Source organism: Lissotriton helveticus, chromosome 3_1 (genome assembly GCF_964261635.1).
Source record: "Lissotriton helveticus chromosome 3_1, aLisHel1.1, whole genome shotgun sequence".
NCBI lineage: Eukaryota > Metazoa > Chordata > Amphibia > Caudata > Salamandridae > Lissotriton > Lissotriton helveticus.
Genome location: NC_136061.1, coordinates 368,862,312 through 368,880,007, shown reverse-complemented (window position 1 = coordinate 368,880,007; position 17,696 = coordinate 368,862,312). Strand labels below are relative to the sequence as shown.

At 43.7% G+C, this 17,696-nt stretch overlaps 1 protein-coding gene across 1 annotated transcript in view; it reads left to right on the top strand.

The window, feature by feature from the left end:
* Positions 1 to 17,696, top strand: part of ERAL1 (Era like 12S mitochondrial rRNA chaperone 1) — a 79,497-nt gene that overhangs the window by 37,877 nt on the left and 23,924 nt on the right. Inside the window, exons 6-7 of the mRNA XM_078680089.1 lie at positions 9,626 to 9,687; positions 12,712 to 12,824. Of these exons, the coding sequence (XP_078536215.1) occupies positions 9,626 to 9,687; positions 12,712 to 12,824 (175 nt within the window). The remainder of the gene's footprint in view (positions 1 to 9,625; positions 9,688 to 12,711; positions 12,825 to 17,696) is intronic.

Below are 17,696 nucleotides of genomic sequence, written 5' to 3'. Positions count from 1 at the left end.
TCAAACAAAGGTGACCCAATTTTACCTTGGAACAGGTGGAAGCCGCTATTTGATTCTTATCTATTGGCCATTGGGGGTGAGAAATGATCTGCCTTAAGAAAACAAGCTGTTTTGTTACACAATCTGAGGGTTGAAGGCAGACATGTATATGATAGTTTAGATGAAATTGTTTTGGGGCTTGGAGAGGGTGAACCAGACGTGTTTTTGACATGTCTGTTATGATGCTTGAGAAACATTTTGGGTTTAAAATTAACGTAGTCTTAGAGCGTCACAAGTTTTTTTCAAGAGTTCAAGGCAAGCAAGAAAAAATTGGTAGCTATGTGGCTACTTTGAAAATGTTGTCTCGCTCTTGTAGTTCCAACAGCTTACTGATTCTCTTGTTAGGGACCAAATTGTCAGGTGCACCAATGATGTGAAGGTTCAACAGAAACTCCTTGCCAAAAATCCGGCTCTTAAAGAGACTTTAGCGATTGTGGAGAGTATGGAAAACACCAATATGCGGGTGCGTGAAATGAGAGTTGATAAAAGCAATGATATTTCCCTGGAGGACAAAGTGGTTCATGAGGTTAAGAGAGATGATGCCAAGGGGGTTGAGTTATAAAAAAATATTTGTGGTGAGAAAGATAAAAAATCACCTGATTCTGAGCAGTCTGGTTCCAGGTACAGCAAGCCTGGGTTTAGATGTTTTAGGTGTGGGAGTGAAAGCCATTTGCCCAATAGTCCCAATTGTTTTGCGAGATCTGTCCCCTGTAATAGGAGTGGCAAAAAGGGACATTACGCTCGCATTTGTCGTGGTGCTAAGAACCAAGCGGTACATTGTGTTTAGGAATAGAAAAAATATATGTTGAGTGTCAGAGATGATGGTGTTGCGGAAGGAGACAAGTTAGATATGCCTGAGTGTGAGGTGTTTATTGATGGTAAACAGTTTTCTATTCTGGCTGACTCAGGTTCACCTTATACCATAGTTGGTGATGCCAATTGGGATGTTGTGTTTGGTCACAACTAGGTTGAACTGTCCACCGTACATCAACCTGGTAGGATATGGTGGCGTCAGAATTGATGTTTTGGATTATGTGGTCAGAAGAATTCAGTTCAGAGACAGGGAAACGGTTGGGAAAGTGTACGTGGATAAAAGGGGTAATAATCTTCTTGGATGGAGACACCAGAGAGACATGGGGATCACTTTAAATCCCAACTCACCTGAAAATGTTTTGCTCCTGTCTTCTGGTCAGTTGTCTGAGGATATGAGTTCTCAGTTTCTTAAAGTTTTCAAAGATGGTCTGGGTTTCCTCATGATTTTTTTAGCACAAGATTGTTTTGTAGCAGAATGCTCAGCCGTTTGTCAGCAAGGTGAGGAAGGTACCACATATGATGATGGATCCTTTAGGTCAAGAGCTGAAAAGGTTATTAGTTGATGGCGTTATAGAGGAGATTGAGTGTTCGGAGTGGTTGGCCCCGGTTGTTTTAGCATTTAAGGATGGGGGCAAAGGGATCCACATGTGGGTGGACTTGCGCATCCTGAACAAGCATATTTGGGTCGACAGGCAGCATTTGCCAAACATCTCCGAGACTCTTGCTCTTATTAAGGATGCTAAATGTTTTAGTGTTATGGACTTATCTGCCGCTTACCACCAGGTTTTGCTCCATCCAGATTCAAGATATTTGACATAATTTGTGACTCCTTTGGGTGCCTTCAGATTTATCTGCAAGCCTTTTGGTCTGGCATCCGCTGTCGCCTGCTTCCAGAGAGTCATGAATAGAGTACAGGAAGGGTTTTCTAAAGTCCTTATTTTTCAAGATGACATTCTTGTTTATAGGAAGGATCAACATGAACATGACAAACAGTTGTGGGAGGTTCTACAGTGACTCCAGGATGCTGGTTTTGTTATTAAGAAAGGAAAATGTAAATTCCGGGTGTCATATGTAAGTTATTTGGCCTCACAATTTCTGGTGAAGGGATCAGTCCCAAGTTAGATCATGCTGAGAGCATTGTAAAGGAACCTGTGTCTGTCAACAGAGACCAAGTTCGATCATTCTTGGGGTTGGCTGAATTTGGTTATAAGTTTGCTCCTAACTTTGCTTGTGTAACTTCTCCATTGAGGTTATTGCTCAAGAAGGGTGCCAGATTTTCATGGTCTGATGATTGTACTCTTGCCTTCAATATTATCAAGGATGTCATTGGTCGAATGCCTACTTTGTGACATTTTGATGCTTGCAAAAAAACTGTACTGTCCACTGATGCCAGCATGCTTGATTGGGGGGCAGTCCCCTCACAGGTTGTGAATGGCGAATCCAGGGTTGTTGCTTTTGCTTCTCGCTCATGCAGGGGAGCGATACTCCGAGATTGAGGCGGAGGCATTGGCGGTTTTCTGGGCTATTCATTATTTCGAATTTTATCTTTGGGGTTTACCTGTGGTTGTCAGGACTGATCATCGTCCTTTGTGTTAAATTTTCACTTGCAGGGAGGTCGATAATCTTTCTTCGAGAATCAAACGTTGGATGGAAGGGTTGACTGAGTTTAATTTCACAGTTGAGTATGTGCGTGGCTCAAAGAATGCTGTTGCGGTTTGCCTGTCTAGAATGCCTTTGGATCAATCTGGTTTAGAGGTTGAGAATTCCCTTGTGGCGTGGGTGCATGAATCTGCTGTTAATTTGTAAGAGTGGTCTCTGGCTTCTCGTTGTGACAAGGATTTGGAGATGGTTAAGTAGGATTCTGTGAAGGGTTGGTGTTATGTCTAAGGTTTTATACTATGCATCTTCCTTGTTTCTCTGCCTCTGCTTCTCAGCCAGTGTGAATGCGTTGGGTAGACTTAGTGTGGATGGTGAGGTCATTGGAATGGTTGGTATGCTGTGAGTTGTATTGTCAGTTGGATCCTGGGCTGAGCAGCAGGGAGGCTGCTCCTGGTGGGGCCTCTTCTACATCTTTACCGGAAAACCTACCTAACATCTTAGAACAATAAACCACATCTACTGGAACTCCTTACCTACGATACAATATAAATTGGTGACTAGGATGGGATTAAAACTACATGTGAGGACTTACTTCAAGCTTCATAAGGAACTGTTATTCAAGATTTTACTTAAAAAATAACCTACTTAAGGATTTCATGCCCCCCCACCCCACCAGTGTCCACTTTTACCGGACAGCAAATTTACAGGGCGTATGTTTCCTGCTGCTATTTACAGGGCATTTGTTTCCTGCTGTCTGTTTCCTGCTGTCATTGAAACCCTGCTGCCATTTACAAGGCGTATGGTTCCTGCTGCTATTTTCTAGTTGTATGTTTCCTGCTGCTTTTGACACCTTACTGCCTTTGACACCTTGCTGCCATTTACAGGGGGTTTGTTTCCTGCTGCCTTTGACAAGGCGTTTGCTCCTGCTTAAATTCAATTGTATTGCCACTGATTTACATCCTGTACAAGCTCAGTAGCTGACCGCAAGGACTCTACTAATTTCGGCGACCTCACCATGGATACTTTCATATTACCTGCCTGATAGAGGCTTATTCATGGTTTTTCTCCACAAGGATTGAGCATGACTTGCCCTTCGCCTGCACACTTTCGGAGAATTTGCGTTGCTATGGATGTCTTTACCCTGAACCTGTGTCAACTTGAACCTATTTTGACACATCATGATTTTTACTGACTTTATTTCTTGGACTTTGCTTGCCTCTTCAACGTTTTTACACCTTCGCAAGTTATCAGTCTACATTTTTCTAAACGGATCCTGTTTACCACTAAAGAACCTTACTGTGTTCCTTGGTGGAGTTCCCTGCAGCTGACACTCCAGCCGCAGCATTCTACAAGTCCCTTCTCTGTGATGTTGCACATCTGAAAGTGCCATATGTCGCGTCTCCTCCATGCAGCGTCCTTCACTCCGTTGCTTATCAACCCTTGCAAGCCTTCTACCGAGATTTTCTTCAGCACGTACATGCATCTTCTGTAGTGCTTACAGTGTGTTGGCGTGAACATTTACAAACTTCTACCAGCAGTATCCCTGAATGGCTACAGCGCGGTTATGTGCACTCCTATTCTTCATACATTATTCAACAGACCAACATCGGCGGCATTTTGCTTTAATTGTGAGTACCTCTAGCGCAGTGACACGCACACCTTCTTCAAAACCTACAACTATCAGTTTTGCCGTCTGTGGAGCCATGTATGTGAGGTATTTTGGGGGACATTTTTTTATTGTCTATAGCTTTACCGCCCTCTGATTTGAGACGCTGTGCAGTTTTCCTCGTTGATTCACCTTTACGTGCTGAACTTCAGGTTATACTTGGCTCCCATATCTTCGGCATTTTCAATACTATGCATTTTTCCGCTTCTTCTCGCACCTCCTTTTTTCTTTCCTACACTATTCCTGCCATTTCACTTATGCCATTCTCTTATGATATGTGTTGTTTGTTCATTATATTTCTAATATTCCTGCTTTAACTTATTTCATGATAGTGTGTTTTTACTACATTGACATTTACATATGACAGTACTATTAACATGTATCTTTCTAAAATTGCAGGTTTTTCGTGTTTTTCTCTTTGGTTGTCAGTGGGTACCTTTTGCTCCTTTACTTGATCTACTTTTACTATGCATTTTTGCTCTTGTGTACTACTGGTTGTATGTGCATTTCTCTTCCTTTTCTTTCCTGTGTGGTCTCATTTTGAGATGTGTCTGTACCATTTATCTTCTGTCGAGTGGGGTGCGGTCCATCTAGATCAATCTCTTCTTTGCGTGTTCTGTTTGGAGATTTCCCTTACTTCTGTGGGGCGTAGATCTCCCTTACTTTATGGTTGGGTGTATGCCACCCGTTGCACGCTTTCTTATTGGGTGTCAGTCACCTGTTACTTGCTTTCTTGTTAGGTGTCAGTCACCTATTCTTTGCTTTCTGGTTGGGTGTCAGCCACCCGTTGCTTGCTTTCTTGGTTGAGTGTCAGTCACCTTTTGCTTTCTTTCTGTTTGGGTGTCAGCCACCCGTTGCTTACTTATTATTGCTTTCCGTTTGGGTGCCAGTCAGCTCGTGCTTAATTTCTGGATGGGTGTATGTCACCCTTTGCTTGCTTTCTGTTTGGGTACTAGCCACCCGTTGCTTACTTTTGTTTGGTTGTAAGTCTTTGTCCTTTCTTCTTCTTTTTGCTGTGTTCTGTGTTTCCCCATTTTCTTCGCCAGTCTGGCCAGCTGGTGTGGTTGCGGTGGTAATTCGGAGCACTCTTTCCTTGTTTGTTTTCGTGGTATACTTTTTGGGTTTCACCTGCCGAAGGCTGCGCTCTGCGCAGCTTTTCGGCGCAGGTGAAATCCTTTGTTGACAATAAGGACTTCGGGAACGTCCCCCGGCTCTCATTGGCTAGCTCCATAAATGGAGGCTAGCCATTGAGTGCCGGATCTGTCCGTCAAGGCCGGACCAGATTCGGGGGCGTTCCCGAGATTTTTTCCCAGGGCGGAGTTACGTTTTTTCCCGTTCCCTCCCCTTTCACTAAAAGTCTGTCCATTCCCGCCCCCTCCGTGTGCCTTTCCGCCCCCCCCCCTCGCTGTCCTGTGCACGTTTCCCGCCGTCCGTGTCCTCTCCCGCCCCCTCCCGCCGTCCGTGTCCTCTCCCGCCCCCTCCCGCCGTCCGTGTCCTCTCCCGCCCCCTCCCGCCGTTGGCCGAGCAAGGTCTCTCGCTTCAGCTCGTCTCCAGACAGATACCCACCCCCACCCTCCACGACATCGCTTCTTCAGGCAAGCAGACAGACCTCTCTCTTCGCTGTGCTACCCGTGGACAGATCTCCGCCCCTGAATCTCCTCTCCCGCCCCCTCCCGCCGTCCGTGTCCTCTCCCGCCCCCTCCCGCCGTCCGTGTCCTCTCCTGCCCCCTCCCGCCGTTGGCCGAGCAAGGTCTCTCGCTTCAGCTCGTCTCCAGACAGATACCCACCCCCACCCTCCACGACATCGCTTCTTCAGGCAAGCAGACAGACCTCTCTCTTCGCTGTGCTACCCGTGGACAGATCTCCGCCCCTGAATCTCCTCCTACTCATCAAGAAGGGGCTGGCTCTCAGAAGCCCGCCCCCGAGGCTGTCACTGGCCTGGCCGAGCCCACCATGCCGATGAGCTCCTCAGACTCACCCTGACCAGAGGAACGGAGCTACGCCCTGAGAAGCCAAGCGAGGAGCGGGAGAGGCCAGTAGGGCAGTGGGCATCACGGTAGAGGAGGGCACTGCATCACGCACAGGAGGACCAGCATCACACCCGCTGTATCTGTAGGGCACCTCTGTCCGGAACAGCCCTCCTGTCGCTGAGCTTACACTGCCATCGACGGGCTCTACGGGGACCCCGGCCCGTCAGAAACAGCCTGGCAGGGTTCCCTGTACAGGCTTTTCAGGGAACCCCCGGCCAGGACAGGTTGCGCAGAGGGACTTCCGCAACCCTACCCCTGTCTAAAAGACAGCGGCAGTCACCATGAAGGCAGCTGTGGACATTAAACCAACGTTAACCATCATCAAGACAGAAATACTTGATCTCGAGCCATGCCCATGCTCCCCCGGTAAGTACGTTGGACTCGACCACTTTAACGGTATCATGCCAGAGGCAGGATTTGACAGACAGTCCCAGGGTCTGTGGGCAATGGCAGGGCCTGATTGGCTCTGTAATGTGCTGGGGGGAGCCAGTGTCAGGGCACAGAATATAATAGACATTGCCAGAGTTTTAAGTCACAGACAGGCTCAGATCAGATTGGGGGGGTTACCAGCAATCTATAATGGGCACTGCCAGGCTCTAGGGCTAACAACAGCCCCCTATGGGCAGGGGCAGGCTCAGAGGCCAAAACCACTTTTAGTGGGCAGGGTCGCTCCGAGGCCAGTGCTGGTCGCAGATGAGTAGTCTCATGCTCTGGGCGCTGCCAGGATCTGTGGTTATTGGCTGCCACTAATGGTCAGTACCAGATTCTGAGGCCAGTGGCAGTGTTTATTACAGTAGTTTGATGCTTACTTCCCTCCATATTGAAAAACGGTAGATGTTTCAGCACCCAGGCTAATATGCTGCATTCCTAAATACATATAACGTCCCAAAGGTGAAACCGATGCATTGCAAATGCTTGTTCTTATTTATGTATGTCTCTTTCTCCTTTTGCTTTTGTATTTTTGGACAGTTTGATTCTTTTTGAAATTTTCTGGTTTCAATTTTCTCTGCTAAGGAAGGAGATGTGGGTCTTATCTTTCATGTATATCTTTTCCTCCTTGCATCTTGCTGCATTTTATGCATAGTCGCAACTTAAGTGCCTTGTGTATTTCACTAAATGCTGTTTGCATTTGCGATATATTCTTATGCAAGTTTTTTTTGGTAACTGTAATTTTCTGCTTATATTCTAGTATTATGCGTTTCTTATGTAATGCTGTTTTCTACTTGTATTTTGCTACATTTTCTCTTGCAAGTTTCCTTGGTATCATTGTGACCTTTCTTATATTTGCTATGTTTTTGTGTATTATATAAAGGGGCAAGGTGTGTTGTATCTAAGGTTTTATACTATGCATCTTCCCTGTTTCTCTGCCTCTGCTGCTCAGCCAGTGTGAATGTGTTGGGTAGAATGTTGGTGTGGATGGTGATGTCATTGGAATGTGTGGATTGCTATGAGGTGGTGTCAGTTAGATCCCGGGCTGAGCAGCAGGGATGCTGCTCCTGGTGGGCCCTTTTCTACATCTTTACTGGAAAACCTACTTAACTTCTAAAAACAATAAACATATTAATCTGTAACCTAACCCCGTGTACTGGAACTCCTTACCTACAATAACACAGGTAGCCAGCGGACAAGGGTGGCCTGAGTCCTTGAAATGTTTTCTCAATGTCCAGGATGAATTGTGTGTTTTTGAAGAGAAGTTGTTCAGGGGTAATCGGGTAATACCTCCCAGTGATCTTAGGTGCAAACTCATTAACTTGGCACATGAAGGGCATCTAGGGAGGAACCTGACCAAAGTTAGGGTTTGTGAGTGTTATTGGTGGCCGACCATGGATCGGCAGATTGAAGATGTTGTTAAGCACTGTTGGGAGTGTGCCAATAGTGATAAGACCAAAAAGACATGCGCTGCCCCTCTATCCCCTGTGGAGATTCCCTCTGAGCCTTGGCCAAGTTGTGATTGGACATTGCTGGTCCTGTTGAACTGTTTGCTCATGATGAGCATTATGTTTTGCTGTTGGTGGACTCCACTTCCCAGTGGATGGTCACCAAATGTGTGCCTACTGTCAACACCAGAGATGTTATTGCATTTCTTTCTGAGGAGTTTTCAAGGGAAGGCATTCCTAAACATCTCATTACTGATAACCAGTTTGTTTCGTGTGAGATGAGTTTGTTTCTAAAAGAGCTGTCCATTACACATTTCAAGACAGCTTTATATTCACCTCAAGCCAATGGTTTGATAGAGAGTATGAATAAATTGGAAAACATTTGTGCTCAGATAGCTTTACAGACTAGGTCCTCACTTAAAAGGATGCTCAGAGATACGTGGTGGGCTCACTGCAATACACCCAACTGTACAACTTCGGTTTCATCCTTTTCTGTCTTGAGAGGTAGGAAGCCTCATGATAAGTTGAGTCCTGCGTGGTTGAGATTGAGTGTGAAAATCGATGAACAGTCTGTATCTAAACGGAGACTTTACCAAGAAAAGTATGAGAGCAGATTTGATCGAAGGAATTCTGCTCTGTGCAGAGTTTGGCGTGTTGGTGATGAAGTGTTGATCAAGAATCCTGGGCTTTTGAAGAAGGGTGGTTCCAGGTTTATGGGACCTTTTGTCATCAAGGAAGTAAGGAAGAATGTTGTTGTGTTTGAAATCTGGTGAGATGTGGGCATGTCCAGGTTGGTTTAGTGGAATGGTGGTTCCAATATGTCTGATCGTGATGATTGTGGTCATGGTCCTTTTAGATGTGTCTGAGTGGTCTGGCCCCTGGGATGCTCCTGGTTCTGGTGTGCCTGATTTGGGCAGTTCCAGGAGGTTGGGATTCAGACCGACTTGAAATGTCCTAGTTTTCCTTGGCTGATTTTGCCCTGGTTTTCTATTGCTTTTGCATTTTCACATTGTATCTTTTTAATGTTTTTCTTCAATTGCTTTTGCATTCTCACATTGTCTTTGAATATTTTCTTTTGTTCATTTGTGTGGGAGGGAGATGTGCTGTGGTTTTTAGTTGCCACACTTGCTGTGTGGTCTCTGTACTCCTCTCCTCATTAGTTATATACCTATTTAGTTATGGTCTTACCTTGCCTTCTACTTTTGTTGCTGGGCAGTGTCTCTGCATTCCATGTGTCATCCATGACAACACAATGCTTTGCCTTCCCCAGACTCACCTTTGGCAGGTGGATGTTAGCTGCTGCCTAGGCTGGTGGTCTGTACATGTACTCTTGAATAGATCTACTTGAAGACATGCTGATCGTTTTATGGACTTTTTAATAGGATCTTACCAAGTTGAGGATTCATTTTATTATAAATTAGTGGAGGTGAGGGTGCGAAAAGGAATAGGGAGGTGATGCACACTTCTTTGGTGAAAGTTCCACTTGCTACTTGAAAGTGATCTTTGAGAGTTAGAAGTATTATGATTTAATTTCTTGACATCGACTTTTTCCTAGACGGACAGGGATGATGATCTGACGTGTGCTTATGCTTCTTTTCCAGACATAATCTGGAGAAATCTCTGTATCAGGATCCATGGGACTCCATGCAAGCTGCAAATGTAGGTTAGTATGTTTAACTTTTTTTGTGGCAAGCTGCCTTTCTCCAACGCCTCCCACCAGAAAGCTGGAGGATTGTTTTGGTTCAGCAGTTTGTGTACTCCTGCAGTCCCACTTTATTAGACTTAATATTACTGAAACAGCGTAGCAATCAAAAAGTATCCTAGCTATGGAAGAGTATGCAAAATGGAAAAGCAAATAGTGTAAATGGTACATGTAGTGATCAGATACACCAGGATATTTGCACAGTGGCAATTGAGGCTACAAATACTACTGTGATCTCACAAAGTATCTCCTACTGTGCTCCAAAAACTTTATAACCAAGCAGCCAGAAGGTACCTTAAACTGGGAAATTATAACCAGATCAAATATATTCTTAAAGCACCCCATTGGCTCTCATTAGAGGCTTACCGCATAAACAAAAGTCACTTGAGATACCAGTAGCTCTTGAAGAAAATGTCTCTCGGGTGCTAGTACATGCAAGGCGTTTTTCCCTCAAACTAGTCTTTTGCAGACGACAATTATGCAGAATAAAATTCTAACTGCCTGATTGAAAATGCAAATTCCCAAATACAGAAATTATACAGGTGTATGCTTATAAATACAAGGCAACATGCCAAACTATTCAATATCCCTGAATAAACAAAGAAAACTAAATTAAAATCCTACTTATTGAGATAAACAGGTTTTCAAGTGAGACTTTTAGAGAAGTGTTTTCATATTACATGCCTAATGAAAGTCCATAAGCTGAGATGAACTGGTTTACAGGCTAGGGAGCTCACTGCTGGCATCTCATCAAAATGTCCCCATTGAATTCTGTTAAATGCAGTTCATTATCATTGCAGTCATTCACAAGTAAAGAAATGTTCACATTTTTTGGTCTATCCAGTGTTGATATTTCTATGCATTGCTGGACACTTATGTCATTGTGATTACCCTTCTTCACTAGGTAGTAGCAGATCTCTTTTTTGTGTGGGGGGGAAGGCGGGGGTGGAAGATTGAAATTATGTTTGTATTTCATGTATTCAATACCACTCTGAAGCATACAGGTGGAGAAGTGTGGCTCAATGATTAGAGCGGCGAACCCTGATGCAGAGGTCTTGCCCGGGACCAGGCTTCAATTCCCGCCTCGGCGGGTCTTGGTCTCAATTTCCTCGGACCTGATAATTCTCGCCTCGGTGCCTATTCTAATCATGGGTCCCACTCTGCAACTCTAGGCAATAGCTTGCTTAATCTCCTCAACGGCCCCAACAGCGCTGGCATGCCTGGCTTCATCTTGGGGGTGCCCAGGAGTGGACATTTCACAGGGAAAAGCCAGGAAGGGTTCCACAGCGGTATGCGTTACAGCGCCAGGACACCCATGGGTATTAGTGCGCTTTACAAGTACAAATTACATTTACATTACAGGTGCATTCCAATGCTTGTCAGCCTAATCATTCCCAAAGGAGCTTTAACAATGTGCAGGGGGCAGGGGAATAAAGGGGCTCACTGCTGGCATCTCAACAAAAGCTCCCCATTGCGATCTGGTATATGCAGTGCTGGTATTTCTGGGATTTTCTGGACATGTGTGCGCTTGGTGATTGCCCTTCTTCAGCAGGAAGTGGCAGGTGTCTTTGGGGATGCTTGAAATGCTACTTGTACTTTATCAGGTCCGTACCACTCCAAAGCAAGCATCCCACAACTCATCAGCCTAATTACTCCAGAAGAAGCTTTAAGAGTGCAGGGAGGGGAGGAAGGAGCACACTATTGGCATCAGAGGAAAAGATTTACAGGTGAATCGGTGAGAGGAGGTCTTCATAGCACGTCTTAGATCACAGCAGTGAATTAGGCACTAGTACAGGGCACGTTAACAGGGAAGTATTTCATTGACTTTCAGAAAACTAGTGACAGTTATGTAGTTCTTTTGTGGTAGCCCTATCTTTTTGAGGCTGGAACGAAATAAGAGATTGCTTCTGAAAAAATGCTTCAAAACCGAGAAGTTCATTTGCACTTGCACTAATAAGTCACTGTTGAAATCAGTCCTTCTCTGCTTCTGCAGTTTATTGCTGAGTGAATAACCATAGTGGAATAAGCAAGGCAGCAGGCAGGGAGCAGTGATTTCAGGGGGGTTTCTATAACTCCTTTCATTAATTCAAGGGGCAGAGTACCATTGGAGGCGATACAGCCTTTTTTTATTTTAAAAAGCTGAGTATCTGGAGGAGAAAGATGGGGGGCGGGGGCAGTTTGGTACGTAACCCCCTCTATGTACTTCCCGTAAGCAAATTCTTATATAGAACACAAACAAGGCACAATAAACTGTTCATAGGGGACCAGTCTAACAAAACATTCTGTAACGCTTGCAGACACAAAAGAATATTGGGTGCTATTAGACGTCTACGACTCATCAGCATTTAATGTTGTAGGTTCGCCAAGCAATACAGGTTCAGTGGTACCTTAAACTTGCCATCACAGCTGATCACTGTAGTTATATCCCTTCTATTTATTGTAAAAGTAAGCTGAAGTGTTGTTGAGTAGAACAAGTAAGGTGTTGGAAGAGGAATGGCTGTCTTTACGCTCTGTTGCAGGACAGTCCGTATTGAGTTCATCGCACTGTTGTCCCTACATCGTACGGGTACCCAGGCACTCTATCTCCTTTCTGTGCCAGGAAGTGAGAGACTATCCAGATGTTAAGTTCATTTACATTGTTCAAGTTGGCATGAGTAGCAGATGGAGGGTACTGTGCAGGTATCGAAACCATGCGAGTATAAGACACTTGTACAGCTGGTCCGTGGATGTATCTGAACAAACGAGGGTAGATAGCAAACATTTGGGTATCTAGTCTCTAAGATAGATCAGTTGTGTTTTGCTGTTGCTGCAGAGATCTGAGTGTAGTAGAATTGTCACTGGTTAGAAGGGGTACATTTGAAATAAATTAGGAAAGCTTTGATAGTATTGTTTTGTACTATAAATGTGCTATGTGATTGGTTTATGATCTTCACAGTGGTGCCATGTTTGGAAGTGATGTAAGGCTTATCCCCCTTCTTTTTCTAGTTTTGGTGCTGGTAGACATTTCAGATTCCTGGACACGACACAGGCTGCACCCGGAGGTGTTAAAGTGCCTCTCCAAGTTCCCGGATGTGCCAAGCATTCTAGTGATGAACAAGGTAAGAGTGGTGAGCAAGCACTGCTTCTCTAGTGGGGTGGGCTGAGCACATGGGGAAATGGGGTCCCACTCTGTACCATTTTGAAGCATATACCTTTAGAAGCTGTGTCCTACAAAAACTTCTTTTGAACTGAATTATGTCACCCGGTCTCTTCTGAGAATGGCCAACACGTGCTCGTGTAGATGGCTTGCAGTTTCTGTCAGCACAGAAAATATATCAAAGATCCTGATTAAAAAAGAAAGGAGGAGCCAAGTAAAAGAATGGATTTATTCATTATTATTTGATTTATTTATTTTTATTTTTATTTTGTTTATTATTTTATCATTCTTCATTGCTCAGTTAAACAAAAGAAATTCAAAATCATACAATTTACAACAAAACCAAGCAGTAAATAGAAAATTCAACTCGGAATGTTCTTAGTATGAATAAAATTAATCAAATGTTTTCGCATATTTAAGACCAATACAGTCACTGTCCCAGAAATAGTTGTGATCTGCTAAATGGTTACCATTGTTAAAAAGAATTAATGTGAAGAATAATGTCCTACTGGAGTCTAGAGTGGTCCCTGCTCTCCTGGGCCTAGCCAAGTGCAAGAATACTTTATAGTCTCTCACCCCCACCCCCATTCCTCCCATGTCAGTGGGACAATGGGTTTAGTTATTTATTGGTTGTTTCTGACCTGCTTCTGTAGCTGAGACTGCTTCACAGCGCAAGGTGGTAGGAAGTTATAGGGGAGGTACGGTAGGAGAAGGCAGCTAACATGTTACAGGGGACCAAAAGAGTTTAAGATGAAGCTGAACAGATACATTTTCAGTTTCTAGTCCTGCTGTTTTCTTGCTCATCACAGAAGAGTGCTTGAGAGCTTTGGTGGTTGGATAGCAAATCATTTGAAGGCTCTTGGAACAAAATGAAGAATGGTCATTTTGACATATGAGATTGAGTTGGAACATATCTGTTATTATTAGCTTGTAGGTATGCCAGACTCTTATTTTGTATGAGAGCAAGATGTAGTGAGTCTTTAGTTTCTGGTTTCAGTCACTCAAGGTTGATATGGTGAGGCCATGGGGAAGTAGATCAAAAATGAATTTGATCTGCTTGTTTTAGGTAAGTTGGAGCTTGAATCTTGAGTAGTTGATGCTGCTGTACAAAGCATTTTAGTGATCTGACTGGCTTTAGTGTAGCTTGGAGTTTAGTAGGGGGGAGTGGAGCAAACCTTCTAGCCAGGTAAATGTACCCAGATGATTTTCTTGTTTAAGATGAGCCTGGCACTCAGCAAAGCTTTCAGGTTAAAGACATGAATACATGGCGATAAATGGTGCCAATGGAATCAGGCTGTTGGAAAAGTAAAGTAACTTTGTAGGGAGTGCAATGCAGAATGAATTGTTTTACATGTTCCATGTTTTTAAATTCCCGCCACTAGTTATTTGAGGTTAATTTTGGCTCCCACTTAATTATTACTTTTGTATTAATATCTTATTGATACTTTATGGTTAATCCTATGCTATACTTTTAAATTGTTTTATTGGGTGGCTTCAAAGCCCAATTTCAATTTTGATTACTCTATCCTTCTTTAAAAATATAATCCTTATCTTAGTTTCAGCTTCCTGGCATTTCTAAGTTTACACATCAGACGACATTACATTGATCATTAGATATGATTCAGCCAGTACACAAGAAGATAAGTCCTCTCATCATCGTCTAGAGGAAAAATGTGTTGTTTTGGGGTATCGCCAAGTTGCTTTACATCCATACTAAAATAAGGTTCAAATGTGCACCTGTAGTTTACACAATAATAGTTTGAACTCGGAAAGTCAGCTGTGCATAGGAATAGCATCTCCATTCTGTTATGTCTAGAGCTGAATAATGTAATAAGCAATCAAATTGAAATCAGACTAGAAGCATTCAGCTTTGTGGATCAAAAGCATAGTAAAAGCTTAGGCGATGCAGCCATGTGTTAGGAATATTACTTTGTTGGTCACGTAGGAGGGGTGTGGGCCACAGGATTTAAGGGGAGACCATCCCCCAATCTTACTGGTGGATTTTTCAGGATTGGTGAAATTCGTTCCATCTGCATCCTAGACACTATAGGCAGTCTAGGCACTTTAGACACTTCTGGCAGAAGCATTCCTGTATGTGGAAAGGGAATACGGCTCAATTTATGTAATCGTTGTCCGTATTTTGTTTTTGCTCCAATTTAGTTTCCTTTTTTAGTTTTTTTTTTTCCTTTCTTTTTTCCACTGAAGTTTTTTTTGTTGTTTTGGGCCTATTTCATTTCCTGTAATTGTTTTGTTGCGGACAATTTAGATTTTCCACAGCCTGGTGGGCAAAAAAATCTAGATATTATTAAAGACAATTTGGCTAAGATTAAGCAAATATCCATTATTGATAGCTCACAGTAGCAATTATTGAAGAATATAGATCTTCAAGTACATTCTAACACGGTATAAAGTCCCCCCACACGCAGCCTTCTTCCAGCAATGCAAACAAGATAACTCCAAAGAACTGTAACTTTAGTAAATGGAAAATTCACCAGCGTAAATCCCAAACGCAGGCAAGTTCTTACTCTGAAACAAAACCCCCAAATTTTAGATAATAAACTTTAACTCTACTAGGGAGGCTAACAACGTGGAGCGATAAACTAAGCCTCCATGTCTTTAGTAAAATCCAGATTTTCTGCCCACCTGGCTGTGAAAAATCGAAATTGTATGGCATGACGCGGAGGCTAACAATATGCAAGTTTAAAGTGCATTTTACACAATATCAATTGCGTTTGTGATGGGTCTAAAATAACAATTCATAAACCTATTTTTTTTCATTGGACCAATCTGCAGCTCTAAGGATATCCTGTAGACGTTCTTCCCCCCCCCCCCCCCCAAATAAAAGCTTTGGAAACTGACGCATCCCTAAGGGAGTGTGCGTCACACATGGTGACATCCACACAGTCCTCACTCATAACCTCCTTCACCCATCTTGCTAAGGTGGGGGAAGAAATAGCCCTTTGAGGACATCTATGAGAAATTAACAGTGGTGCTGCATTCTTTCTCAAACCTTCAGTTCTCTTCTTATACTCCTTCAAGCATTTCACTACGCTAAGTCTTTCATTCTGTAAAGAAAGAATAGAAAACAGAAGTTGTTCTCCTTTTAAAATAAAAGCAAACCCCTCTCGGTTGATGGGCCCTGCTAGTGACATTCAAGACCTTAATGCCCAAAGTCCGTCTTATAAGAGATGCGCTTCAGAGAAAGACCACAGTTCTCGCCCCAACTGACTAGTGCCCGTAGGACATCTGTAACAACCCATAAAGCAGTGCATTTCGCAGTAGGTGAGTTCAGTACCCCCATACTTCGCATCATTTTCTTAGTAAGCGCTGGCCTATAGAGGCCCCATCCACCCAACAATGACCAGCTTCTATAGCTGATCTGTAAACATTAACTGTTCTAAAGGACAAACCTGAGGCGAATAATTCTGATAGATTATTAACCACGTGCACTAGATCAGTTACAACGGGATCGTAATTCCTTCGAAGACTCCAGCAAGCCCATTTCTCCCAAGCCAGTCGATATGCTTTCCTTGTTCCAGATGCTCATGACTCAGATATGAGCTGGAAAGCAACTGACGAAAGGCCTGGGATTCGCAACTTTCTCCTGAAATCTTCCAGGACATCAGTATCAGTAGCCCTTGCTTTACGAGAGGGTTTGATTCTCCTTCTGGGCCTAGAAATATTGACCTGAATGCGGACTATTAGGATAGGGAAATCTACAGTCATTTCTAAGATGATTGGGAACCGGGCCTGCAACTTCCAGAGGGGTGTTATCACCACTGTGGTCTGTCTGAACTGGTATACATGCAACAGTATTCTTGGCAACATGGCAAATAGAGGGAAAGCATAAGATGCTAGACCCCTCCAACTCTAAGGGAAGGCATCCCCCCCCCACCCCAAAGCCTGAAGGTCCTGCCTGAAGAATTTCGCCAGCTATGTGTTCAGTCTGTCTGCAAATAGGTCCTCCTGAAGGCCCCCCATCTCAGTTGAATATTCAGGAATATGTCCCTGTCTAACCTCCAGTTGCTGAAATATTTGAAATTCCTGGAAAACCAATCCGCCATACCATTGCTTAACCCAGGAATATGTTCCACCACAGCCGAAACTCCTTTGCTCAAGCAGTACCCCTCAAAAACCTACGCCAAATCTGCAAGTCCCTTGGACTGAGGGTTCCCCATCTTGATAACGTACCTAACTACCTACATATTGTCCATAAGCAGCATCACAGAGCATTTCATCAAGCCCTCTGTAAAGCAGCAATTTGCAAATGAACCTGCCAGTAAGTCTAAGCAGTTGATGTGAAACCCCTTCTCTTGATCTGTCCAGCATCCACCTGTTGATGAGTTGCCATATCTCGCACCCCATCCTTCTAAACTTGCATCCTATTCTATTACTTCCTCAGACTTTTCCCCAAAAGATGGCTCTGCCATTCCATGTGTTTGCATTCCTGAGCTACCAGAGCAGCTCCTTCCTTGACTCCTAGTAAAAGACCAGATTTAGGAAAAAAAACAGTTGCTCTTAACGCCCTTGCCTTGAGCCTTTGGAGGGTCTGGTAATACAAGGGACTTGGGAATATTGCCTGGATCGTTGAGGTCTGGAGACCCAAGATCCTCGACAAAAACCTTAAGAGGAATTCTTTTTTCCCTTGCATTCTCCACAACTTCTTGCAAAACTTCCTTAGCTTCTTACCTGGTAATTTCAATTCTGCCCGGATTGTGTTCACAACACAGCCTAGAAACAGCGTTTCCTGGCTTGGCACCAGACATGATTTTTTCCTGTTTATGACAAAATCCAGGTGTTATAGTAAGTGTATGGTGAGATCTGTATGATGGGA